Here is a 26,819-nt window from a genome sequence, read left to right as displayed (position 1 = left end):
CCCCTTTGTTTAGGCAGTCTGCCTTGGTTGTTTTGTCAAAGCCTAAGACCGGTAATTAGAGAGCCCTCTGTGATGTCAGCCCTTCCCTATAGGCAAGGGGTCTCTGTCACCATGAGCCTGCCCGGGCAGATAGGTTGTCAGTTCCCTGTTCCTTTGCTCTCTTGTCTTCTTGGACTTTCCTGGACTGCTGAGCATGGAAAGACTGTGGGCTGTGGCCCCCTCCCCCATCTCTGACTTTCAAACGTTTCTCAGCATTCCCTAGTTTCCGGTCCTCAGCCCTCTTCTGCTGTTTTCCACTTTATTACTAAGTCCACTGGAGAGAATGCCTCACACCAGTACCTTGCCAGAGCCTAAGGCTTCACTTATGTCCCGTTGACTGTACATGCTAGTGGCAGTTGTTTTGCTCAAAAGATGAAAGTAGCTTAGGGTTGAGTTAAGGGGAAGGTGGTGCGTACAGGTCAGCATATACTCAGAATCTCTTCTTCCTCACAGTTCTCCTGCATTTCCCATTTCGTATTTATTTTATAAGGGACTCATTTCATAAAGAATGATTCTGTTATGTCTTGGGCACTGGTGTGTTTCTTTTCCTTGACATTCGCTATATCAGCTGAGAGTAATAGGGACAACTATAGGAATCTGAACCTTGGGGATTAAGTTCTCCCTATAATAAGAAGTTGGCACTTAGGCATTTACTGCTATCAGTTCAGTGGCTTAAAGTGTTGGGGTGGAAGTCTTTGTGTCCTCTTGGCCTCATGATGGCTGCTTTAGCCCCAGCTATCATGCTTTTATTATCAGTGGGGAGAGAGAAGAAGTAACCAAGGCCCAAGGGTATTCTTGCCAGCTGACTTAGCTCTCATTTAAGAGCCTTTGTGGTAGGTTCATACAATGATCTTTGCTTGCATATTGTTAGCTCTCTTCCCTATCTAAATGGGAAGCTGGTGAGTATAGTTTTTCTACCTATGTATATTAGTACCCTCAACAAAAGGTCAGCATTCTAGTACTAAGGAGTATGGATATAGCAAGGCAACTTGCTTCTGCTCAGTCACAGTGGGGAAAGAAGATTAGATATTTTTCATCCTGAACTTTTTAGAAACATACTGTGTTGAAGGCCTAATTGTACTATAAGAACAACACATGAACAGGAGTGTAACATGGAAATATAATTATGTTCTAAGTGGGGACCCTAGACTCCTTCTGTGAAAAATTATCATTATTTCACATGTGAATGACTCAACTGCAGATTGATTCACTTTAATATAATTTATTTCATCAATATGTATATATTTTTTTATTCACTGAGGCATTTCAAAGTAAATTACAGACATTATGATGATTTTTTTCCCTCAATATTTCTGTGGAGGACATTCTCCTAAATAGCCATAATATCATTTTAACATCCAGCAAAAATGACAGTAATTTCCTAATGTCATCTAATTCCAGCCCATACTCAAACTACTCCAGTTGTCTCCAAAGTGTTTTTATAGCTGTTTGTTTTGAACCAGGATCTAATCAGGGACCACCTATTACATTTGGTTAGGTCTTTCAAATCTTTTAACAGTCTCCCTTTTCCCATTCCCCTTTCTGAAGAAATTAGGCTAATTGTAGAGTATCTCACAGTCCGAATTTATCTGATTGTTTTCCCAGGACTTTATTTAATGTGTTTCTCTATCTTCTGTATTTCTTTGAGTCTGGAAGTGGGGTATAGATTATTTTACCATTTTTTTTTTGTTGTTGTTAAATGAAGTGACATATTAAATGCTTTTCTCTACCCTCAGGATACTCTTGACATTGTAGTAAATAGTGCCGTTTTAAGCAGTAGGAATTGCACGAAGTGTCCACCTCCCTCTCATCTGTGTTTTAACCGCGTGCTTTCTTCCTAGGAAGCACAAATCTTCCCAGGTGCTGGGTGAGAGACAGGGCAAGGGGGAAGAGGTCTGGGTGTGTTCCCTTGCCCTTTCGCCCTTGGAGGTGCCTGGAGAATTCAGCAAACACCCCTCTTACATTCCTATGGCGGACACTGGGGAATGAAGGGCTAGGTTGGTTTACTAAAGACTGCATTTTGGCAGGGGGTGTATAATGTCTGGTTTTCCCACTGTTAGTAATGCCAACACTGTTAGTAATTTTTCCATTTAAAGGGACTTGTGCTTAATAACTAATCTGTGAGCTGACACTGTAGAAGTACCTATTTCACTATCAACCTTTTACCTAATGGTCTTAGCCATTATCCATTGATAATCCTTGCCTGAATCAGTTACGTTATTAGAAATTTAAGAATGGTGATTCATTCAAATAAACAGTTCTCCTTTATTTATAAATTATCATTCCTCTGTAAAGAAGAGCTTTCCCTCATTATTTGCTGTTATCTGGTTGTCATGAACTAGGGTATTATTGAAAAGGTAGGGCAAAATGTTAGTTCTTTCTCTCTATTAATTTTAACAAGTTGTTACCCTCTAATGAAGGCAAACAAGGTTTAATTTTCTCAGACAGTCATTAAGAATTTACCAATGTGTTTTAATCAGTTACACTTTGGTTCTCTTTGATTCTCAAATTGTTCTCTTTGATTCTCAGATTTGGTCTTTGGAGGCTGCTCTTTCTAGTAGAATTCAAGACCTGGAAGGAATCTTAGAAATCAGCTACCCCAAATCCCTAAGTTTTATAAGTGAGGAAACTGAAGTTCAGAAGTTTGTGACATCCTATTTTTGTTTTAATGTTTATTTTTGAGACAGAGAGAGACAGAGCATGAATGGGGGAGGGTGAGAGAGAGGGAGACACAGAATCTGAAGCAGGCTCCAGCCTCTGAGCTGTCAGCACAGAGCCTGATGCAGGGCTCGAGCTCACGGAGTGTGAGATCTGACCTGAGCCAAAGTCAGATGCTTACCCGAGGAGCCACCCAGGTGCCCCTGTGACATCCTATTTTAATGGCAGAGCAGGGATTAGGATTGGGATCTCTTGAAGTCTCAGCTACTGCTTTTCCCACTGTTCTAAGAGAGATATTTGCAGTAAATCTTGCTTTCAACTTCTTACTAATACAAGCAAAATGAGAAGAAATAGCCCATATTCGTAATCATACATTTTTTTGTCTATTAAAAGTTATTGTTGGAGCTTCTAGGTGGCTCAGTTGGTTAAGCGTCCGACTTTGGCTCAGGTCATGATCTCACAGTTCGTGAGTTCAAGCCCTGAGTCAGGCTGTGTGCTGACAGCTCAGAGCCTGGAGCCTGCTTCTGATTTTGTGTCTCCCTCTCTCTCTACCCCTACTCCACTCATACTCTGACTCTCTCTCTCTCAAAATAAGTAAACATAAAAAAAAAAATTAAAAAAAAGTTATTGTCTAGTCCAGTGGGCGGCAAATTGAATAGATTAATTATCTGCTTTATTTAGAAGCAACAAAAAAGCACCATTGTAGGCTGGGCATTGGACCAGTCTGAGAGGTGAGTTTGCCTTGGAAAGTTTGCTGTCTACAGGTTGAATTTGTCTTGCAGTCACATTTTATTTGATCTTCAGAGTTTTGAAAACTTGGAATTCATTGCCAGCATAGAAAAGTAGTCATTTCATGTATGCATTTGAGTTGTCAGCTTCTCTAAAAAATTTGCGGATACTTAGCAACATTAGGTTCCTGTTGTGATATAGCAACACTCAGTTGGAGTGGAAAAGCTTACGTGGGCATGCCCTTCCAGCTTGCCTCCAAATCACTTCCCAATGTGTCCTTTACATTTTTGTTGTTGGATGTCTGATGTTCTGCTGCTTTCCTGCCTGACCTTGTAAGCATTGGAGATAGTGACCCCTGAAAGAGCTTGAAGTGAAGAATTCTAGGAAAATTCTTGCAATGAAGGTAACATCAGTAATGTAGGCATACGTGTACAGCAAGAAAATGGGGGAGCTGACAGTTTTCCTTTTGCTAATGAGATCTTCAGGAGCTTAATCACAGAGAGTAAAACCAGTGATGACAAGAAGCCGGCTCAAAAATTTTGAAATTCTCAAGAAGATAGTTTGAAATATTGCTTTCCTTCCTGTCATTAGTTATGAATCCCACATATGTATACATATGCATATGTATATATAATTTGTATTATAATGAATCATATGAAAAATTTTCACTTCACAGGTTGGAAATGGTCAAATATTGGCAATTTCATGTGGTTCAACTAAAAGAAAAGTAATCACATATATATGGGGTGTGTACCCCAAATCGTCCTTTCAGAGGTGTGTTTTACCCAAGCAGGTTTGAAGCCCACTGAGGTAGAAGAGGCTTACTCTTAGGTTAGAATTCCCATGGGAAATGGTTAGCAAATAAAGCAGGATATTCAATAAAATTATAATTATAAGAAAGTGCTGTTTGCATAGTAGAAACAACAAGGAACACGGAGTTAGAGAAGGGGTGGATAGCAGTTGCTAAGATCCTTAGGGGAAAGCTTCAGAGTGAGAGGTAGTCTAGTAAGTACAAAATTTTCATCTAAAGTCAAATATAAATTGTTTTAATTATCTGCAGTGTTTCATACCACAAGTACTATGGATAATTAAGAGTTGGCTATTTACAGGAATCTCATATGATCTTGGGGCACCTGGGTGGCTCAGTTGGTTGAGCCTTTGACTCTTGATTTCAAATCAGGTCATGATCCCAGGATCATGGGATTGAGCCCCGTGTTGGGCTCTGTACTGAGCATGAAGCCTGCTTGGGATTCTCTCTCTCTCTCTCTCTCTCTCTCTCTCTCTTTCTCTCTCTATTTCTCTCTCTGTTTCTCTCCCCTGCTTGCATGTGTGCTCTCTGTCTCTAAAATAAAAAACAAAAAGAGTTGGCTATTTACATTTTTGTAATCTTTTTTAAAAACATTTTTTTTTTACATTTATTTATTTTTGAGAGAGAGACAGAGAGAGACAGAGAGCGAGTGGGGGAGGGGCAAAGAGAGAAGGAGACACAGAATCTGAAGCAGGCTTCAGGCTCTGAGAGAGCTGTCAGCACAGAGCCTGACACGGGGCTCGAACCCACAAACCGTCCGTTCATGACCTGAGCCGAAGTCAGATGCTTAACCGACTCAGCCACCCAGATGCCGCTACATTTTTGTAATCTTTCAGCTATAGAAACTCAGGTTTATTTGATCGGATCATGCTAACATACTCACGGCATACTTACAAATTTACCTCTCCTATGTATGTTTTTGTGTCAGTGTTTTTCAAACTGGATAGCAAGCCATTAGTGAGCTGTGAGATTAACTTATTGGGTGAGAACCAGTATTTTTTTAAAAAGTGAAGTAAAGTAGAGTATAAAATGTTGGAGTGTGTTGTACAGAGTAGTATTGTTTCAAGAAATTTATATTTTAGTTTTATATCTGTGTTTCTATGTGTATGTGTGAATATGCCAAGCTGAGATGCAAAACGTATTTCCTACTATGGCTTGAAGAAAAACCAGAAAGCCGTATTATCATAGTTTGATAACTGAGTTTATGATAGAGTTCACTATTAATAGTGAGGCTTTAAATTCAGAGTCCTGATTCTTATTTTGAATTTTCAAAGCATTAAGTCTTTTAATAATCTTGTTAGACATGCATCCAAGCAGTCTTTTAAACTGGTTTCCAGTACATTTACCTGAGTTTCTATGTCTCCTCTTCAGTCCTTTGAACACTGCTGAATTGATGGATTCAGGGTTTTTTTCCCTCCAAATTTGTACTGCAGAGAGAAGCTGACTGGCTAGATCAGCTGCATTAGAAACTGTGTACTTAGATTATTACCTTCTGCAATGGTTGGTAAACACTAATACATGACTAGATGGAGTGAAAAGATGAATGAACTGCATGCATTAATACCAAATCCTCAAAGTTATTACCAAAAGCACACCTTATTTTTTGGTCTGTCTTCCAGATTGGCTTTAACATCAGTCCGTCAGTTTCTTCATTCAGTTCAACAGTCAGTGTATTGAGTGACTGCATGAGCAAGGCATGGCCCACATGGCTGCTAAATGTTGTAGTTAATGGAAAGTGAGAAGGGAGGTGTGAGCCAGCCTGGGCATTGGGTCATGCAGTCATTGTCAGGGTTTTGAGTGGTGGTGTGGTGGAGTGGACAGTGCCTGAGCAGAGTAAACCGCTGGTACCTAATCCCTTCTCTGATCTTCACTAGGTGATTGACCTTAATCAAACAAGTTATTTAAACTGTTTGATTCTCAGTGTCCTCCATTGTTAAATGGGGAAATTCCCACATAGGATTATTTGGTGTGTGGCACATAGTAGTTCAGTATATATCAATTCCCCTCCCCTCTTCTTTCATTTCTGATACAGCTTTTCTTAACTGCCATTAAATACTGGTAAGTTCCCACGTTGAGGTGAAAACGATTAGTTTTTAAAAGAAAGCATCTTTGGCGCTGTTGTGTCTGCCTGAGAAGTGATGCTAGTATGAAGTGGCTAGTGAGGCCTGGAAGGATTGGGGAAGCAGGGCTGGCTTCAAGCCTCTGAAATTTGCTCACTGAACTTTATATCACTAACTATGTTACAAATATACATTTTTCTTTTTTTTTAATGTTTGTTTATTTTTGGTAGAGAGACAGAGCATGAGTGGGGGAGGGGCAGAGAGAGAGAGAGAGAGAGAGAGAGAGAGAGAGAGAGAGAGGGAGACACAGAATCTGAAGCAGGCTCCAGGCTCTGAGCTGTCAGCACAAGAGCCTGACATGGGGCTCGAACCCACAAACCATGGGATCATGACCTGAGCCAAAGTTGGAAGCTTAACTGACTGAACCACCCAGGTGCCCCAATAACTGTTATTATAAATAACAGTCTCCCTGTGTCTTTGGTGTGTTTGTGCTTGGGTTATGTAGGATTATGATCTTGATTTGAGCAATCTGTGTAGCTATTTTTTTTTTTTTTTTTTTTTTTGTCCTTAAGTTAACATTCAAGAATAGGTCTTCTGGCCTCTGCCTTTTTTTTTTTTTTTTTTTTTTTGTAGGTTTTCAGGATCTCGTTTCTTTGTTTGTAAGATGAGGGGCTGGGTTAGTGAGTTGTAATTCTTTTAAGCTTTAACCTTTTACTATTTCCAGAGTTAGGTTTTCTGTTGTTCATTAAGTAATTTATATTCCTTGAAACATTGCTTTGGTGGTTGTTTTTCCCTCCAGCAGCATTTATCAAAAGTTTTCCTGGAGATTTTGTTGGGTTTTTCTTCCCCTTAAGAAGGGATGGTTCTACTGAAGAATAGGCACAGGCAGATTTGGGGGACTCTCACAGAGGCTCTATGTTTTCTTTGCACACATTTCTACAGACTGTCTGGCTGGACAAACTCAACCGCCCTCCAAGTCCCTCCAGTCTGCTTTGGTTGCCTTAGTTGAGAAAACAATGTCTCTTACCCTGGAACCTGCCTCACAAGTAAGTGCAGTGGCCAGCCACCTGTGCTTCACACCTAGGAACTTGTCAAAATGCAGCTCCCCACACCCAATTCCCAGAGATTCTGATTTGAGTTAGCCCAGGATTCTGAATTTGGAACAAGCGTCGCTCTTGATTCTCATGCCAGGTGGGCTTCAAAGCTTGCACTTTGAGAAACGGGTGCACAGTGTGCTGCCTTGGCTGTTTGAGAGATTGGCAGGGCAATTTAAACTTTATTTATGAACAGTCTTCCTCTGAGAATGCCAAGCCTACTTCCTTCTTGTTCATAATTGGGATGAATTTATGATTTTTATGGAAACCAGGTGATTTTCTGCCTGGTGGGCTTGTCTCTCAAGGCAGGCAAAACTCAGTGCTTGTCATTTTAAGACCACTTGCCAGAGGCCTTGTCAGAATTTGAATGTTGTGCAATTTAACCCTTTTATGTTGGCTCCTGTGTTGTGGATTCAGGCTCTGAAGCTAAAAACAGATTAAGTTGGATTTTAAGTATGTAAATATTTTGTGTTGTGTAAATTGTTTAATACTTTAAATGTGTCTCAATCATTGGGCATGAAGGTTTGGAGAAAAAAAAAATTCCAGAAGAGAAATACATTTATGTTAGTAACTTCATTATTGTACTAACTCCTTTTCAATGTAATCGTCACTACCCAGGGTGAAAAGTTTGGACCGTTTGCCGGAGAGAAGAGAATGCCTGAAGACTTGGATGAAAATATGGATTACAGGTTGATGTGGGAGGTGAGGATGTGATTGTTATTTTAAATATTTAATGTTTCTCTTTATACTATTTAGTGCAGTTATGAGGCTGAGTTAATAGGCATTGATTCCAGTTGACTAAACACTGGAATGTTTTGATTTTAAAGGACCTGAGTAGTTTGAAAGTTTAGCATTAAAAAATACTGTTGAAATATTGTACTAGACAATTCTTCCAGAACCCTGAAGTTTATGGTTCATCATTGAATATGGAGTTTTCCATACATAGGATGTTTGGATTTTAAAATATGCCTGTTTGTGTACTGGATTAAGAATTTGATTTCTGTAAACGAAATTATACTTTTCTTTTAACTTCTATTTCTCTATTGCAGTTCTGATTGCATTGAAACAGTTCTGCACTCCATACTGGAATGAAAAATGCCACTTTAAAATTTACCTCACTTTTAGGAACATATATTTAAAGAACTATGACTCTTAGGCAATCTTTTGCAATCTGAAATTTCCCTAATGCAGGGATCTGTAATGCCAATGTATGTCTGTATATTATAAGAATTTTCATCTTAGTTTATGCCAATTATATTTGTTGTTGTTCTTTTCTAGTCATTAGAAAAAGAAGGGCTTGAGGAATAGAAAAAGAGAAATAAAGGTATAGAGGTTGTTAAAACCTTGGAAAAGAAAGCCCAGTTCCAAGAATTGTATTTGATGGATTCCATGAGTAGGGTGCCAGCTGAGCTCTGTGGGTGGGGCTGAGAGAAGCAGGATCAGTAAATCGGAAAGGGGTGGGATACTGACATTCAGAGTTACACGGAAAAAGTCTCTCTGAACATGGATGGATCAGTTCGTGTCTCCAGAGCAACAGAACCAATAGGATGGAGATACATGGTATATATTTTTTGAGGAATTGGTTCACATGATTGTTGGGATGGCAACTTGGAATTTGTAGGGCAGGCTTACAGGCTAGAAACTCAGATAGGAGTTGATGTTGTAGTGTTGAGGCAGAACATCTCTGGCAAACCTCAGTTGGCAATGAAGGCCTTTGACTGCTTGGCTGAGGGTTGGCCATATGCAGTATTGGCAATAATCTCTGTTACTTACAGTCAACTGATTGTAGGTGTTGACCACATCCGCAAAATACCTTCACAGCTACACTTAGATTAGTATTTGATAAATAACTGGTTACTATAGCTTAGCTATATACATACATATATACATATATATATATATATATATATATTTTTTTTTTAACTATTAAAAATTTTTTTAAAAATTTTTTGCAATTGAGCACGAGCATGAATGAGCAGGAGAGGGGTAGAGGGAGAGAGAGAGAGAGAGAGAGGGAACGAGAATCTCAAGCAGGCTCCATGCCTTACACTGGGCTTGATCTCACAACCCTGAGATCATGACCTGAGCTGAAATCAAGAGTCAGACGCTCAACCAACTGAGCCACCCAGGTGCCCCACAAAGTGTGTTTTAAATAATCATCCATATTGCTGAAACTGCTAGGAGTGGGGAATGGGGTGCTTGAGGAAGAGACTCTTGAAAGGTTTCTACAGTGTGGGAGATGGAAAATGGAAATTCATAATATAGTCTTCACTATAAGTGGAAAATGTTATTGAATTGCCTAACTTCACATGCTGTTTTAGTTGTTTATTTTTATGAATATAATAATATTTTCAGTGGCTTTTACAATTTTTCTATAAGGTCTTAATTTTCTCAGCAGTTATTTTTTTCTTTTTTTACCGTGACAGTTTTCAGAAATCAAACATCTATGTGACAAATAAAAAAAAGATGACTTACATAATTTTATGAGGTTGTTAATGGCTTTTGATATTTGTCCCCAAAACTTTAGCACAATGGTTAATGTTTTGCACCATTGGTTGTGAGGCATTGTGAAGCAGATAATGATTGTGATTTTTATTCCTGTACTTGCAGGAAACTTAAGGAGGCTGCATCTGAACTGTTGTACAGTTGGCAGGGAAGCAGTGTAGGTCATCTGGTTTTGCATGACCTATTCCCATGGGTCTTTATTGTCTTTATGTTATTACCTGTTTTCACACAGGTATCCCCTCTCCTCACTGCCGCCCAAACAGCTGTAGATTCTATATATTACAGGATCAGGTAATGTTATATTCACATAGTGATTGCTACTCTGTATTTTATTTTACTTATGATTTAATATTCGGAGTTTGAATAAGTAATATTTGTACTTTTTACACAGTTCAGAAGAGCACTGATGAAGAGTCTCCCCTTCCTCTTTGAGCCTGCTCTTTTTTCACCTGAGACCTTTGATCCATTTAACCCCTTAGTTCCTGTGCCCATCCACTCCTCTGTCTAGTCCTTCCTCCTATTAGTGTGGTTTTCAGTTTGGATCGTCAGCCAGTCCGAGCTGTGCTGCTGGGCGGGGCAGGGCAGGTGGACACCTGTCTCAGTGGTTCACCTTTTGGGGGGGACACATAAAAAAACAATCAACATGTTTTGAATTCTGAAGGTTTACCGCCTGCTAGCTTTAATCCTATTATTTATTAAGTTAACTGAATGAGCAGCTTCCCAGCCTTGAGTCCGTTTTTATTATTTTAGCTTTGGAGGTACCAGATTCAGAAGGATCAGAGAGAAAGGAGAATAACTGGTCCTATGTAATCTCCTTCTCATGGAACCCTTTGAGTCCTCTCAGAGGGAGATAATGAGCCTTCCCTTCGCTGGGGTGCCCTTTGGGACTGGTTATTTAAGTCATTTCTATTATGGCCCATAGCTCCAAAGTTAACCACCTGCAGTCCTCAAAACAGGTTGTCCTTCTCAAGCCAACAGTTAACCTGGAATGTGAACCAGATACTTACGACAGTCTGGAAAATGATGTCCTGTGAGAGAGCACGTGGCATTGCTCTTTCTCCGTTTATACTTGCACTTTGCTTATAGTGCCAACAGTGCTGGGGGACAGGGCCAGGAACCCCTAGGTGGCCATGTCATACCAAAGAACTTGGAGGCACCAGTTAAGATTGAGCCTGCTGGTGTGTGTGAGCCCCTGTCAGTTTGGGACTGGTTTAATGGGGTCAGTGGGGAGGATCGATGCCATCTGCTGCAGCCTCCTTCCCTCCCTCCAAGGGCACAGCTTGGAGACCTACTGATGTCCACCGCTTCAGAGCTGTCAGCAGCACCTCAGCCTCTTTCTGTGTTGGCCGCCAAGATTTGATATTCGGGTCTGAGGAGACTCATCTGTCCTTAGGGTTTCTTGATAACCTCAGGTTTTTGCTTTTCTTTTAGAATTAAGTGCCTTAGTAGAAGAATTCTGTATTTCTTGGGCCTCAGGCCAGTCATAGAGCTTGAGGTTGGAAACCAGTGCCTGACTGACTGTAAATACTTCCTATGGATAATTTAGTGGAACGAGCCCCGTTGTCTATAGTATATTCCATTCTGTAGAATAGTCTTTTTATGTACTTTTTTCCAGGTGGTTTCTAGCTTGTGGTATATTTCAGCCTTGCTCAAAGACCAAAATCCATTCTTGTACTGTTGCTAAAACTCTCAATCATCCTTTATTTTTAAATCTTCAAGAGCTTCTTTTTCTCTAATATTTCCTTTGGTGTTTCAAGTCAGTTCAGATACCTCCTCTCCAGGCGCTGGCTCTTATGCTTCCTGCACATACTTTTTAGTTTTGGCACCTATAGAATGCAACACAGATTGCGCATTTTCCTTGCTACCTGCCCAGCTTATTATTCAGATATTCCAAAGTGGCCTCTGGTGAATCTGGTTCTGCTTGAATCCTGCAAACAGCTCTGCTCTTTTTGCAGTGGGTCTTCCCTTCCCTTCCCTTCCCTTCCCTTCCCTTCCCTTCCCTTCCCTTCCCTTCCCTTCCCTTCCCTTCGCATCCTCTTCTAATACCTGTAAGAGATTTTTGTTTCGAAACTGGCCTGGTAAGTTCTTGAAACTTGGTGTCATCCTGATATTTCCAGTGGAGTCATTCATTCCTGAACTTTGCATCTATTCTGAGATCTGGGAAGGTCTCAACCCCATCCCCTGCCTCTCTCCCACTTATGGTAGTCTATGTTTGCCTCTCAGTTTTGAACAGTTCGGTGGGTGCAGTTGGGTATTCAGTGGTATGATTTGATGCAGGTTAAGCTAAAATACCATGCCATGGTTCAGTAATATTAGGTGGTGCTCTGGACAAAAAGTTGTTGTCAGCTAGTTAGGAACTCATGTGCAGAATCCCAAATAACCAGGTAAAACCTGGAGAGTCAAGTGAAATATCCAAATTCTGGGTGATCCTTTTTTTTTAAATGTTTATTTATTTATTTTGAGAGACAGAGTGTGAGCAAGGGAGGGGCAGAGAGAGAGAGAGAGAGAGAGAGAGAGAGAGAGAGAGAATCCCAAGCAGGGTCTGTGCTATTAGCATAGAGCCCATCATGGGACTCAACCAAATCAAGAGTGGGATGCTTAACTGACTGAGCCACTCAGGTGCCCCTGGGTGACCTTTTTATAAGAGAAACTAAAATCTCTTTTACTTAATTTTTTTAACATTTATTTATTTTGAGAGACAGAGACAAAGCATGAGTGGGGTAGGGGCAGAAAGAGAGGGAGACACAGAATCTGAAGCAGGCTCCAGGCTCTGAGCTGTCAGCACAGAGCCTGATGCGGGGCTTGAACCCACAAACCGTGAGATCATGACCTGAGCCAAAGGTGGACCCTTAACTGACTGAGCCACCCAGGCACCCCCAAATCTATTTTACTTAGATACAAATTGATTTCTTGCTATTAAACCTTAGGAGAAAAGTATCTACAACTTAGTAGAAAAGTAATCTTAGAGCATTAGGAAGACAACGAAACAGGGCTTAAACTTTGCTTTTTCTAAAGTCCATGCTCTTATTCTTTTCTTCTATTGTGTTTTTAATTTTAATTTTATTTATTTATTTTTTAATTTACATCCAAGTTAGCATATAATGCAATAATGATTTCAGGAGTAGATTCCAGTGATTCACCTCCTATTTATAACACCCAGTGCTCATCCCAACAAGTGTCTTCCTTAATGCCCCTTACCCATTTAGCCCATCCCTCCCACCCACAACCCTTCCAGCAACCCTCAGTTTGTTCTCTGTATTTAAAAGTCTTTTATGTTTTGCCCCACTCCTTGTTTTTATATTATTTTTGCTTCCCTTCCCATATGTTTATCTGTTTTGTTGGCCATATGTTGCTGGGCCCACTTCTGGGTTCTCTAGAGCTCTTACTCTTAAGGAGCTTGTGGTCTTGTAAGGGTTTCAGAAGTAACACACTGTAGGATGCACAAAGTATGATGAGCATAGTCAGCTTTACCTGTATTATTATGACTTAATGGCATTTAAAAAGTTTTACATTTGTTTATTTTTCTGAATCTGTTGCCTTGAGGATTGATGAGAACAGCTACATTTTTTATATCAGAGGCTAGTGGCATTACCTAGTGGCATTTACCATCAGAGGACTATTGGTCATTACATTCTACTAGGTAGCTGCATTTCACAAAATGTAAAATATCAAATAATCATAGTTCTTTTAGATTTTTGTTAGCAGAAAAGCTTTTGTACCTCTGGGTAAATAACATGTTTTCTAAAAAATAGCTATAGAAATATGATTATAAGATTTGCAGGTGTTTTGTAAGAATTATTAATCTCCTACAGTTACAGTGAATTATTATTTCAAAATACAGTAAATGTACATACCAGGTGAGCTGGGGCCTGTTCTGTGATTGGTCTTTAAACATGGTTTGTTTTGGGCAACTTCTTTCCCAACCCCCAGGCCTTAGACACTGGTGATGTTTCCTAATTAATAACCCTTCTCTCTATCTCTCTTTGGTTCTAATCAAGGAAGAAAGATAGGAGCCAATTGTAGATTAAAATATCTACCTCATTAAGTCAGATAGAGAAAGACAATTACCATACAATTTCACTTCTATGTGGAATTTAAGAAACAAAACATTTGAGCATATGGGAAGGGGAAAAAAAGAGAGAGAGAGAGAGGGAAACAAACGAGAAGAGAATCTTTACGATAGAGAACAAACCTGAGGGTTGAGGAGGGAGTTGGGTGGCAGAGGGGCTAAATGGGTGGGTATTAAGGAGGGCACTTGTCATGTTGAGCACTGGGGGTTATATGTAAGTGATGAATCATTAAATTCTACTCTTGGACATTATTATACTATATGTTAACAAACTAGAATTTAAATAAAAATTTGAAAAAAAAATCTATCTCATTAATGAGCATAGAGTGACTCTCTAAGTTCATGGCTCTAGAAAAGCTGGATTGGAGAATGTGATTGGGACCACAGTCAGAGTGAGGACTTTATACTCTGCTTCTTAAATCTTGACCTTTGCACCGGAGATGTACAAAGTGGGGCCTTTATACTTTGTGTTTTAAATCTTCGCCTTTGCAGGCAACAGTTGGGCCTGCAGTGTAGATTCTCAATATATTTGCCCATTGATTGCATGGAGAATTGTGGCCTGACTCAGACATAGCTTGCAGCATAATCAGAATGGAGGATATGAGAGAGCCTGGAGAGAGACAGACAGGTCTTTAGCCTGCTGTAGAAGGCACATTTTGAGCCTGAGGGAAAGTCTACTTACTAAAACAAGGAGTTGGACATTGAGAGGAATGACTGTGAGGGTTTCAACCGTCAAATGAAGGGAAGGAACCATGAAGGAGAGAAACCCAAAGTGACTATATCTCTAATTTACCTCTCTCATTGAGGAGAAAGTAAGGAAATATGAAGAGGGGGATTAAGAGTTTTTGACTAAGAATACATATAGAATTAGTTTTTCTCTTTTCTCATACTGAAAAGCAATATAGCCACAAAAATAGGCATAGCAAGTGAAGCATGATAGAATGAGGAAGGATACCAGGGTCAGGAAATATTCAATCTGGCTTTACCCTGAGGATAAAGCAAGGCCCTTATTCTCTTGGGACTTATGTTTCAGTAGGGAAAGTTAGACATAAATCACCCCTACTAAGTAATACAATGATGGGGCTCCTGGGTGGCTCAGAGCCCCGCATTGGGCACTGTGCTGACAGCTCAGAGACTGGAGCCTGCTTTGGATTCTGTGTCTCCCCCTCTCTCTGCCCCTCCCATGCTTGTGCTCTGTCTCTCTCTCTCTCAATAATAAATAAATGTTAAAAAAAAAAAGAATACAAAGATATGTAGTCATGTGGATATAAAGAAAAAAAATAGGGCAAGAAAATTTACGTCAGATACGAGCTTGAACACATTGATAATACTGCTGAGATCTACAAAGACAGATTTGTGTAGGGCCATCAGAACTGTTGTAGCAAGGAGTACTGCAGTGTCTGAGGCTCCAGAGAGGAGAAAACTTGGAGAGGTGAATTGACAACCTGCAGCCTGTTTTCACTTGGGAAAATGGTCAGACTTTTGCTGAGTCTGGATTATGGGCAAGAGGCTGAAAAAATCTGATCTCAGCCCATGTAGAGCTGAGAGTGTTTGAACATAGCAGAATAGGTAGAGCTTTTGGCAGACTTGTGAGGTTGGAGTGACAATGTTGGAGATCTAAAAGAACTAAAAACACTGCTGATTCCTCCTCAAGACATTTGCCAAATTATGAAACTGCGTGGCAGAATGCTAAAGCTAAGCCACACACTTTGGAAAAGCAGAGTGTTCTGCGGTCTCATGTTGCTGAGGAGGGGCCCTCAGTGCACACTGCTTTCAGTTGGAAGTGCTGGAGGGCTATGAGGTAGGAACTTGGTCAACTGAGGCTGGCTGAAGCCTGCTACAACTGCAACCCAGCCTTGAATCGACTTATTCCCTAATTAGTTTGTGATGAATACTTTCTACTCTGCCTGGCCAAAGTCAGGGTGAGCCTACTCTGGAGAAACATAGTATCTGGATTCTCTAAAATTTCTTAATATACAGGGTTCAGCACTTAATTAAAAATGACTTGATGCTAAGAGATAGGACCATATGATTAAATCTGAGAGAAAAGCTGGACAATGGAAACTGACAGATGACAAATAATGTGTTTCAGATATTGTATTCAGATATTGATTGGAATTAGCAAATGAGGACTTTATTTTTTTACATGTTTGTTTGTTTGTTTGTTTATTTAGTGCGAGAACCAGTGGGGAAGGGCAGAGTGAGCCAGAGAGAGGGAATCCCAGGCAGGTTGTACACTCAGCCTGACATGGGGCTCGATCTCATAACCATGAGATCATGACCTGAGCTGAAGTCAAGAGCTGGATGCTTAACCAACTGAGCCACCCAGGTGTGCTGCAAATGAGGACATGATTGGGGCACCTGGGTGCCTTAGTCAATAAAGCATCTGACTTTGGCTCAGGTCATGATCTCACAGCTCATGAGTTCAAGTCCCATGTTAGGCTCTGTGCTGACACCTCAGAACTTGGAGCCTACCTCAGATTCTGGCTCCATCTCTCTCTGCCCCTCCCCCTGCTCTCTCTCCCTCTCTCTCTCTCTCTCTCTCAAATATAAATAAACATTAAAAAAAAGAAGAAAAATTATAAAATGATCATGACTGATATGTTCTAGCAAATGAAGGTGAAACAGATAAATAACAAGATGGAGAATTTTACACCAAAACTTGATGTGTAAATGTCAAATGGACATTCTAGAAGAGAAAAAATATAATAACTGAAGCTGAGAACTCAGTATTTGAATTATATATATTACAGAGCAAATAACAGGATTAATGAAGAGGAAAAGAAGTTGATAGAAAGATTGAAAGTGAAGCATAGGAACTAAAAATCGATACATGAGACTGAAAATATCTAATATATCTATAATGTTATGACTTTTTATCATTTGAAGAGCAAGAAGAAGAAAATGGGACAGAAGGAAATTTGATGACATAATGGCTGAGAATTTTCCAGAACTCTGTATTTTATTTATTTTTTTGTTTAGAACATTTTTTGGTAATGTTTATTTATGAGAGAGAGAGAGAGAGTATGAGAGAGAGACAGAGTATGAGCAGGGGAGGGGCAGAGAGATAGGGAGACACAAAGTCTGAAGCAGGCTCCAGCCTGTCAGCACAGAGCCTGACGTGGGGCTCCAACTCACAAACCATGAGATCAGTGACTTGAGCCAAAGTCAGACACTTAACTGACTGAGCCACCCAGGTGCCCCACAGAACTCTTTGAAAACATTACCTGAAAAACTGAAGAAACTCTGTGAGCCTTAAAGCAGCATCAATTAAAAAACAAACAAACAAACAAAAAATGAAAAACAACCCACCTACATATACCTTAGTAAAACTGCTGAAAACTAAAGCAATCTTAAAAGCAGCCAGGAAAAAAGAAAGAAAGAGAGACCTTACATTCAAAACAGCAACAATAACTCCAAAAGCTGATTTTTAACAGAAAAGATAAAAAGGTAATAAGGATAGTCAACAACTGAATAACATCTTTAAGGTGATAGAAAACAGTTGCCAATCTAGAATTCTATATCTAGCAAAAATATGAAAAGGTGAAGGCGTTCTTTGAGCATCTTCAAATGTGAATATTTCCCTATGTGACTGGTTCTTTGGATTTTTCTCGCAGCATTAGCCCTAACCTTAAGTCTTCACCCTCTGCAAATGAGCAAATCAAGACTACTTCCAAATCCCAGCCAGAGGAAATACTTGCCACTCTGAATTCACTGAAGGGAGGGAAAGAACAATAGGAAGCATTTGCATACACAGATGTGTACATTGGAATAGACTTTACAAAGAATCTAGCGAGGAAATTTTCAAAGTAGAACAAAAGTCTAACAAACTTTGCAAACCATTTGAAAGAGTCATATTTGATCTCCCAGATCCCAAATTTAGGGGTAATTAATGTTCATCAATCATGTGCAAATAACTGCCTTGTTTGCGGATAAGGAGGAAGAGATGCTGAGCTATTTTCTCAAAACTAAAGTGACAGAATTTAAAGATATTGAGTCATATTATAAAATGTGTTTTTATTTTGCTGAAAATATTTACTTTAAAATACATTTATCTCAATAAGAGTGGGGAACCAATTTTGGTGTTGACTGAGATCAAATGGGAAGCTAGGAAGGACTTGATGAAATGTTCATGTCAGACACAAAATAAAGTTTTCTTGAAGAGGTACCATCACAAATCTCTGACCTTCTTCACCTGGTTCACCAATCATTTGGCTGTGGAGCAGGTGAATTAGGAGACTTCATCAAAGATACTATTTAGCCAGATCTATTAAGTCATAGTTTAGCTCCTTATATGGAGGATAGAGAAGGGGAAGGAGAAGAAGCTGACTTCATAATGATGAATAAGACTTGGAAAATATTGATAATGAAGAGGATGAAGATAAAGGGGAAGAAGATGAAAATGGTGATGATGTGGAAGAAGGATAAAGGTTGAACAGGAAGATAGCTAAAAGAATATGAATAGATTCTAACCTTTCTTTAGTTTCTTAAAATTTTATATTTTCTGGAAGCAAGTTGCCATCTCCTATTTTTTCCTTTTGTGCTCAATTGCTTTGTTCTAATCTTTATGATATGATTCTCTACTTATTTTGTGGGAGACTATCTTGAACAATCAATGGGAAAAAATGTATCTATTTCGGATTCAAGTTACTTATCCCTTTTTGTCTCAAAAATGTGAATGCAGTGATGTGGATGTAACATCGCCATGCGCTATGGGAAAGAAGAAAATTTGTTCCGTTTGCTCCACTGGAAGCTTGAAGATTGCTCATCCTTATGCTTAAAATCCTTGACTTTGACTTCCTTTTCCTAAAGGGCTAGGAGATTACACTATGTCTCTGTATAAATATGGACATTTAGCACCATCACCATATACAAGCATTTTGTTAAATAAAAAAATATGTATAATAAAATGGAATTATATTAAACAGGGAAAGGACAGGTTTGAGATGTTTGGGTATTTTAGTGTTAAAAGGAGAGAGAATGAGAAGAAGCAAATTTGAAAATATAATGGCATTAGGTGGATATTTAGACACATGGCTTGTCCTTGGGTATGCTTAATTAAAGTTTAATATTATAGCTTTAAAGTAAAATTTTCTTCCAATGATGAGTTCTACCACTTGATGAAGAATCACCCAAATTGTATAAAATTTTTTGGAATTGACACTTTTTGTTATACTTTTGTTCCTGTTTATTTATAAATTTTGTTTTTCTTTCATGGAAAAGGAAAGAAAATAGCTCTAAATCTTAAAAGTATATATAGATTTCCTTGTTACAGTAAAACTAAATGAATGTATAAAGAATTTGATGCTTTTCACTTAGAACAGGTAAATTTCAGGCCTTCCAAATCTGATTTGCTTAGTAAGTAGTATTGCCAATAAAATTAAAGGGAAATAAAGATGTGTTCAGACAAGAAAAATCCAGCAGACCTGCACCAAAGAAATACTAAAATGAGGTAGCTCTTCTGGGAGAAAGAAAAATGAATTCTGATGGAAACATGGAAATGCAGAATGGAGTGAAAGCAACAGAGGATAAATATATGGGTGAATAAATATAAATGTGGATGGTACTAAATAATTATAGTAATGTTTTATGTGTTTGAAAATATATACAATTTATATAGTGATAAGAACAATTCGAAAGGCAGGAGGGAAACAAAGGGAATTTAAGAGTTCCAAAGTTCTAGCATCATCAAGTAAATTTAACTAAATTATATAAAATAATAGTAAAAGATTATTTTCACTAACAAGTTAATTAAAGGAAAAAGATTGGATAATAAAAGAATTTTACTAATGTAAAAATCAGGCATGAAGTGAGAAAAAAGAAACAACTGGGTCATACATAAAGTATATATGTATGTATGTATATTTCATACACTAGAATATATATACATACATACATGTATACATACATATATATGTATGTATGTATGTATATATATTTCAACTGTAAAAGCAAAAGCTGAAAGAACTAGCAATAGAATAGACACAATCCTAATGGAAGACTTAACCACATTCTACTCGTTGCAGAGAGAGTAAGCAGGAAGATAAAACTGGAAAGTATAGAGAGATAATTTATGGGTGCCCTAAGTGACATACATAAAACATTACTCAGTGACAGTTGATCAAATAAGCCATGGAAAATTTACCACAATTAATCATATGCATAAAGCAGAAGTTAGTAGATGAAAAATGAAAAATCGGATAACAGTAAAATTAAGAACTGTTCCCTAGAACATACCATAAAGAGAATGAAAAACACATCACAATCACAAAGGGGAAGAAATTTGTAATGATTAGTCTGAAAAAGGATTTATATCCTGAATATATTTATAATTTGATTAAAAAAATAAAAAGAAAAATGGACAAACACTTGAATAGGCACTTCACACAAGAAGATATTCAAATGGCTAATAAACATGAAGTGATGGTCAGCTTCATTGCAAGTGATGGTCATCTTGGAAATGCAAACCAAAAACATAGTGAGATGCCATGATATATTCAACAGAATGATTAAAATTAAAAATATAATGTCAAACATTTGCAAGGATTGTCTGAAATTCATTTACACCGATGCTGGGTTTTTATTTATTTATTTTTTTTACTTTCTAAAAGTTTATTTATTTATTTATTTTGAGAGAGAGAGAGAGAGAGAGAGGAAACACATGCAAGCAGGGGAGGGGCAGAGAGAGAGAGGGAGAGAGAGAATCCCAAGCAGAGTCCAGGCTGTCAGCACAGAGCCTGATGTGGGGCTCAATCCCATGAACCATGAGATCATGACCTGAACTGAAATCAAGAGTCAGATGCTAAACTGACTGAGCCTCCCAGGCGCCTCTGATGCTAGGTTTTTAAATCAGCATTTAAAAACCATTTAGTGGTATTGTAGTAGAGCTGAATATGATACAATGTGGTAATTCCATCAGGCATATTCCCCACAGAAACATGTTCAAATATTTACTAGAAGTCTTGTATAAGAATTTTCTTAGCAGCTTGATGAGTTATTTCTGAAACTGGAAATAACCCAAATGTCCACCTATAAGTAAATGGCCAAATGCATTCCAGTATATTATAAAGTTTTATGCTACAACTGTCCTTAACAATAGGGTTGAATCTCAAAAAAACAACATTGAGTGAAAGAAGCAGGAGACAAAGTACTTACTGCATGATTTTGTTTACATAAATTTCAAAAACATGTAAGGCTAATTTATGAAATTATAAATCATGACTGCAGTTTCTCATTGTGAACATGGTGACTGGGAGCAGGGACCTGGGAAGGCATCTGGGTGCGGTTTCTGGATCTGCCTGCTCCTCATATTGGTGTGTTTACTTTGTGAGATTCATTGAGCTGTACGCTTAAAGTTTCTGCATTTTCTTCCTTTTTCTTTTTCTTTTTTTTGTATTTGCATTACACTTCAACAAAATGTGTACTTTAAGAAATAAAACAGAACAGTGAGCTAAAATGCGAAGCTCCTGAGTCTCTACTTTCTCACTCTAGCAGGGCTGGCAGGCTGTGCTGAGATCTGAACATGGAGAGTGCAGCCATATGAAGAGCACCTGGGTCAAGAACCCAGCGAGGAACAGAGATGTCAATGAATTTGGGCTGCTCAAAGGCCAGAAACAAAGAAAACAATGAGGCTAGTGTTTACTGCATGAGGGACCAGATGGAGGGCATAGGATTAGAGAGGTAGTTATAGGTTAGATCACACAGTTTATTCCAGCAACCGAAGGATTTGATCAAGAGAATGATATGATCCTTGTCATGTCCTGAGAAGAGCACTGTGTCCGCTGGGTGGAGAACAGACTCTTGGAGGGAGGCATGAGTAGAACTGGGACACCAGGTAGGAAGGAGTCTGTTGCTATAGCAGGAGTGTTGTGCTGGTGGCTTGGACTTGGGCCTTGGCAGTGGAGTTGGTAAGAAGTGGTTGGCTTCTGTGTGTATGTTGTTGGAGGTAACTAACACTGATAAGCCTTGCTGATGGATTGTGCGTTGAAAGGGAAGAATTCAGAATGACTTTTAAGTGTTTGGCTTGAATCATATGGGTGGAAGGTGGTGAAGGGTTTGAGATAGGGCGTGTGGACAATGAGAGTGAGGGGGTGGGGGATGGATGGATTACTACACTGTAAACTTTGGAAGACCAGGCATTGTCATATTAATCTGTATCCCTTAGGTCTAGCACAGATCTAGAACATAAGTATAATTGAATAAAAGTTCAATTCCTTTCATAGTATTGAATAAATCATTTATATTCCATAAATATTTTTATCGAGGTGTAACTAATACATTATATTAGATTCAGATGTATAAACAATGATTTGATATATTGCAAATGATTTATATATTGCAAAATGATTACCTTGGTAAGTCTAGTTAACACTGATACTCAATAAATATATTGAATAAATGTATAAACTGTTTCTACCATTGGCATTCTCAGAAAATACATAATTTAAAGTTTAAAAAGAAGAGACTTACTGGTTTCCTTAGTATTTTACTGTGTTGAGTTTGCCTGCTTTGTAGACATTTTGATTTTCATTGTTGTGAAGACTTGACTAAACTGGTTTCTAAGGAGCTGATTGGTTGGATTTTAAACTGGACATTCTGTTTAGATGTTTTTTTTCTTTCTTTGCAGTTATTTTGTGATTACAGCTGTTCTGATGTTTGGGAACTTGATTCAACACCAAGTTTCCAATGTGTTTTAGTTTTTGGAAAAAAGTGTTTTCAATTGTTTAAAATCTTTTATTTTTCTTTAATGTTTATGGAAGTTCTTTTAGGTGTTTAGAATAAAGAAGTCTCTCTACCAAATGTTTTTCTCTTGTAGATGATAACATATTGTCTTAGGTTCCAAATGGAACCACTTAGTGTAGCCATTAGTGGGAGGATACCACCTGGGAAGCCTTGTAGAAATGAATGCTGGGAATCCTGGAACAAATGTCATTCTGCATCCCTTCTGACACTAGTCCTCTAATAAGGGATAAAGTGCAGCAATTGAATGTTATATGTTTTCTGGGAATTCTACTTCCGGAAGTTTGTTCTGTGGTTGTCCTTTGTCTCCCCTTCACAAGTTGACTCCTACCTGAGCATATCAGTCAACTTTATGGCCCTTCAACCAAACCTGAGGTATGCTTAGAACAATGTTGGGAATCCAGGCTGAGTAGTTTGGTTAAAAAGTACCAAAAACTTCAATATCTGTATTGTTAGAGTATTTTTGCCATACTTGTGATTCTGATCAACTTATAGCACCACAGGAATTTTATCAGATAGTTGCATTTCACTACAAACAACAGCAACTTCAACTTATTCAAATAATGAGGACATTTCAGTAATAAGAGGAGATTCAGTAATTAAGCTGCAGGGATGGTTGATTAATTAGCTTGCTGATGTTACCCAAGTACCTTCCCCCTCTTGGCTCTCTGCTTTGCTGACCTTCGTAGTGGCTTAGTCCTCAAGCTGGTGGAAGGTACCAAGCAGGTTTCAGACAGGGAATGTCCATAAGGAGCAAGAACACTTTTTCACTGCTACCCTCTTCTGGTAGCAGATCTCCTCTCATGTGTCACATATTCTTTCTTGAACTGGCAAAGGAAATGGGATTGCTCTTACCCAGTCAGGCGTAACCTGGAGCTGGAGTAGGTCAGCTTTTTCATAGACTTCATAGGGGAGGGTGGACATTGGAACAAGTTTAGTGTTCTTTGAGGAAGGAAGGTGGACAGAGTGTATATTCCTCACGAGACTGACCACATTCATTATTGGTTCATTCAACAACTCTGTTGAATGCTTACTCTGTTTCAGATGATGTATTAGGTGCTGGGTTTACCTAGAGAGAGAGAAAAAAAAAAATACCTGGCAGAGAAGGTAAAGCTTAATGTCTGGTAAGGAGTGCAGTATGTGTATTTTTCATTATTTTCTTGTTCTCCAAATGTTTTGATAGGGGAGCATAGAAAGCATACTTAATGAAAGTCTTTGGTTATCAGGATTCTTATAAGAACAGTTCTAGAATTTGGGACAAGTATTTCAAGTAAAATGTATAAAGGAAGGGAGGGAAAATGTAAATGAAGAGAGATCATATATCAACCAGGTTATTATATTTTCAAAACATTTATTTTTCATTATACAAGTCATGTATGACTATGTGATATAAAAAATTAGAGCAATATACATGAAGTTAAAGTCCCATATTATCTTTTTTATGTGTATCCTCTCTTGTAATTCAATTTGTGTGCATTTCCATACATATGTAAAACCAGTAGGAATTATATGAGTTTTTGATGTCTGTCTTATTTCAACATATGCAATAGTAATATTGTAGATCTGAGATGTGATTACTGAGGAAGACTTGTCTTCTTCACTAATAGTTTGCACATAAATGTAGGAGGCAGTTGTGAATGTTTGTATAGCAGCTTTATTGAGATATAATTCACATACCATAAAATTCATCATTTAAAATATACAATCCAGTAGTTTTCAGTATATTTATAGAATGTGGAGTCATCAGCACTGTTTGATTTTAGAATATTTTTATCTCCCCAAAAAGAAACCTTGCATCTATTAGCAATCATTTTTGAATATTTTATGTACCCATCAATATCTTATGTAAAATTACATTTTAAAGAGCCATGTTTCTCTAAATAATTTTCTGAACATTTTATGTCCTTATACTGAATGTTTCATTAACTCCTTAGTTTCAGTGAAAATATTTCAGATCCTTAGAAACATCTCTGAGAAATGAATATATGTATTTATGGAAATAAAACCTTTAGCAGTGCAGGGAATTTTATTGGGAATTGACATGTTTTGATATTTATTGCATAAATAAAAATAAATAAATTTCATGAAATTTGTGGTAATCACATTTCCTATGTTTTTAGATGTCTGGCTGTGTAATAGAAAAAGAAGGCATTTAGCAAAATAAGAGAAAGTCAACTTTAAGAAAGTACAGTGCTAAGGGGATTAGAGTAACAGATCTTTGTTACCTCCTAATCCTGTCATAGTTAACAATTCTATTTTCTTTATACTGAGAACTAAAAAAAGTAGGGCCAAGGGGGGAAACCTGAGTAACGCACTTACATTCAAATCTTTCTTATCTCTTCTAAGATAACTCTTTCAAAGCACCTTATTTAACCTTAAGTGTATAGATCTCCACTGTCCAGTATGATAGCTACTAGCTGCGTGTGGCTAGTATGACCGATGAACTGAATTTTTAATTTTATTTACTTTTAATTAATTAAAATTTAACTTACAAAACTAAAGCGGTGTAAAATGTTTTTCAGTTAGCACTGCTTCATTTTGTGATAAGACTACATTTTATTTTTCTGTTGCGTCATGTGAGATACCATTGTATTGTAGGTGTGTGTCAGGCACGTGCATGTTGTTTTTTAATATTTTACAGAAGCAGATACCCAGTTCATTTGGGGTCAGTGGAATAATTCAAATGGTTTTCTGAAAATAAATCAAATGATTTTTTTCTGCACACCCATATAACATTGTAATGTGTTTATTTGAATTTTTTATGTAGACAGCATGAGTTATAATGATACTTTTGTAACTGGTGACTACATGGAAATATTTGTTAAACATTATTTATATATGGTATGTGTTTTATAATTATTTATATATATAATAATGGTTATTTTAATTACTATATCATTACATTAGCTCCATAGTGTAAAAACGAAGTATGGAAAATATTTAAGCATATGCAGTATGTAACTGATGCAGAATTGAGTAGAGACACAGAAACTAGTACCACAACTAGAACAAGAAAGGATGGAATGAGAATGGAAGAACATATGCCCTAGATTTCACAGTAATGACAATTCTATTCGCTGTGCTGAGGGGGAAAAAAGTGATTTGCTTGGAAAATACATAAAACAAATTAAAGGTCATAAAGATGACTGCCTTAAGAGACATTTTCAGAAAATACAGAGTGAATTTGATGACAGGTTTCTTCTCAATATTAAAGAAAGAATTTATAAAATTGGTTGCCAGAAATCAGAATTAAATGTACAGTAAAAAAAACATGTATATGATTTCAGCAGTATCTGAGAATGTAATTTTGGCCACCTTGGTTCTTCTTCTAAGAAAAAAAAACTTTTAAAGTTTATTTATTTTTGAAAGAGACAGAGACAGCATGAGCAGGGGAAGGGCAGAGAGAGCGAGAGAGAGAGAGAGAGAGAGAGAGGGAGGGAGTGTGTGAGAGAGAGGGAAAGAGAGAATCCCAGTTCTCTCTATACTGTCAGTGCAGAGCCCAGTGTGGGGCTCGAACCCATGAAACCGTGAGATCATGATCTGAGCTGAAACCAAGAGTTGAACGCTCAACCGACTGAACCACCCAGGTACCTGAAGAAAAAAAAAAAAAAAAAAAGAACAAAATATTTTAAGTTGGAGAGATTATAGGAGAAATTATTTTGGAGAAGTTATGGGAGAAATTATTTCAGTTATCAAAATTTTGTTGGAAAATTATGAGGAAAAGTCTAAAAGTGAGAGATCAGACAATTGTCTGTAGAATACATGGCTATTCTAACAATTAAAATCAATTGAGCCAAGTTTGAAAATGGCAAGTATTTTTCTTTGGCTTTAGATGAGTCATGTGACATGAGGCGCCACCCAGTGAATGCTTTCCACACAGTTTGTTTCAAAGGATTTCTAGATTTACAAAGAACTATCAATACATGCCCTAAATAAATGAACTTGTGGTGTAGACTTAAACGAAAATGTTTACATGGTTAGTTTTTCATGGAAGATGGTATTCCAGGTATGGTAGAAAAATACCAAGATTTATGGAATTTTTTAAAAGAGAGATGAATGTTTCCCATATTGCCTCATTCTACTATACGATGCATATTGAAAATATTTGCATTCAGTTT

The 26,819-nt window shown here is 37.9% G+C and overlaps 1 protein-coding gene across 2 annotated transcripts in view; it reads left to right on the top strand.

The window, feature by feature from the left end:
• PRDM5 (PR/SET domain 5) overlaps positions 1-26,819 on the top strand; it is a 206,685-nt gene that overhangs the window by 13,113 nt on the left and 166,753 nt on the right. For both annotated transcript variants that reach the window (XM_047090496.1, XM_047090495.1), the window contains exon 2: positions 8,007-8,090. In XM_047090496.1, coding sequence (XP_046946452.1) covers positions 8,007-8,090 — 84 coding nt within the window. The remainder of the gene's footprint in view (positions 1-8,006; positions 8,091-26,819) is intronic.

This window comes from Lynx rufus, unplaced genomic scaffold (assembly GCF_022079265.1).
Source record: "Lynx rufus isolate CCGP_SWC_20201006 ecotype Redwood Valley unplaced genomic scaffold, mLynRuf1.p SCAF_3, whole genome shotgun sequence".
Taxonomy (NCBI): domain Eukaryota; kingdom Metazoa; phylum Chordata; class Mammalia; order Carnivora; family Felidae; genus Lynx; species Lynx rufus.
This window is presented reverse-complemented; position numbering and strand designations above follow the sequence as displayed.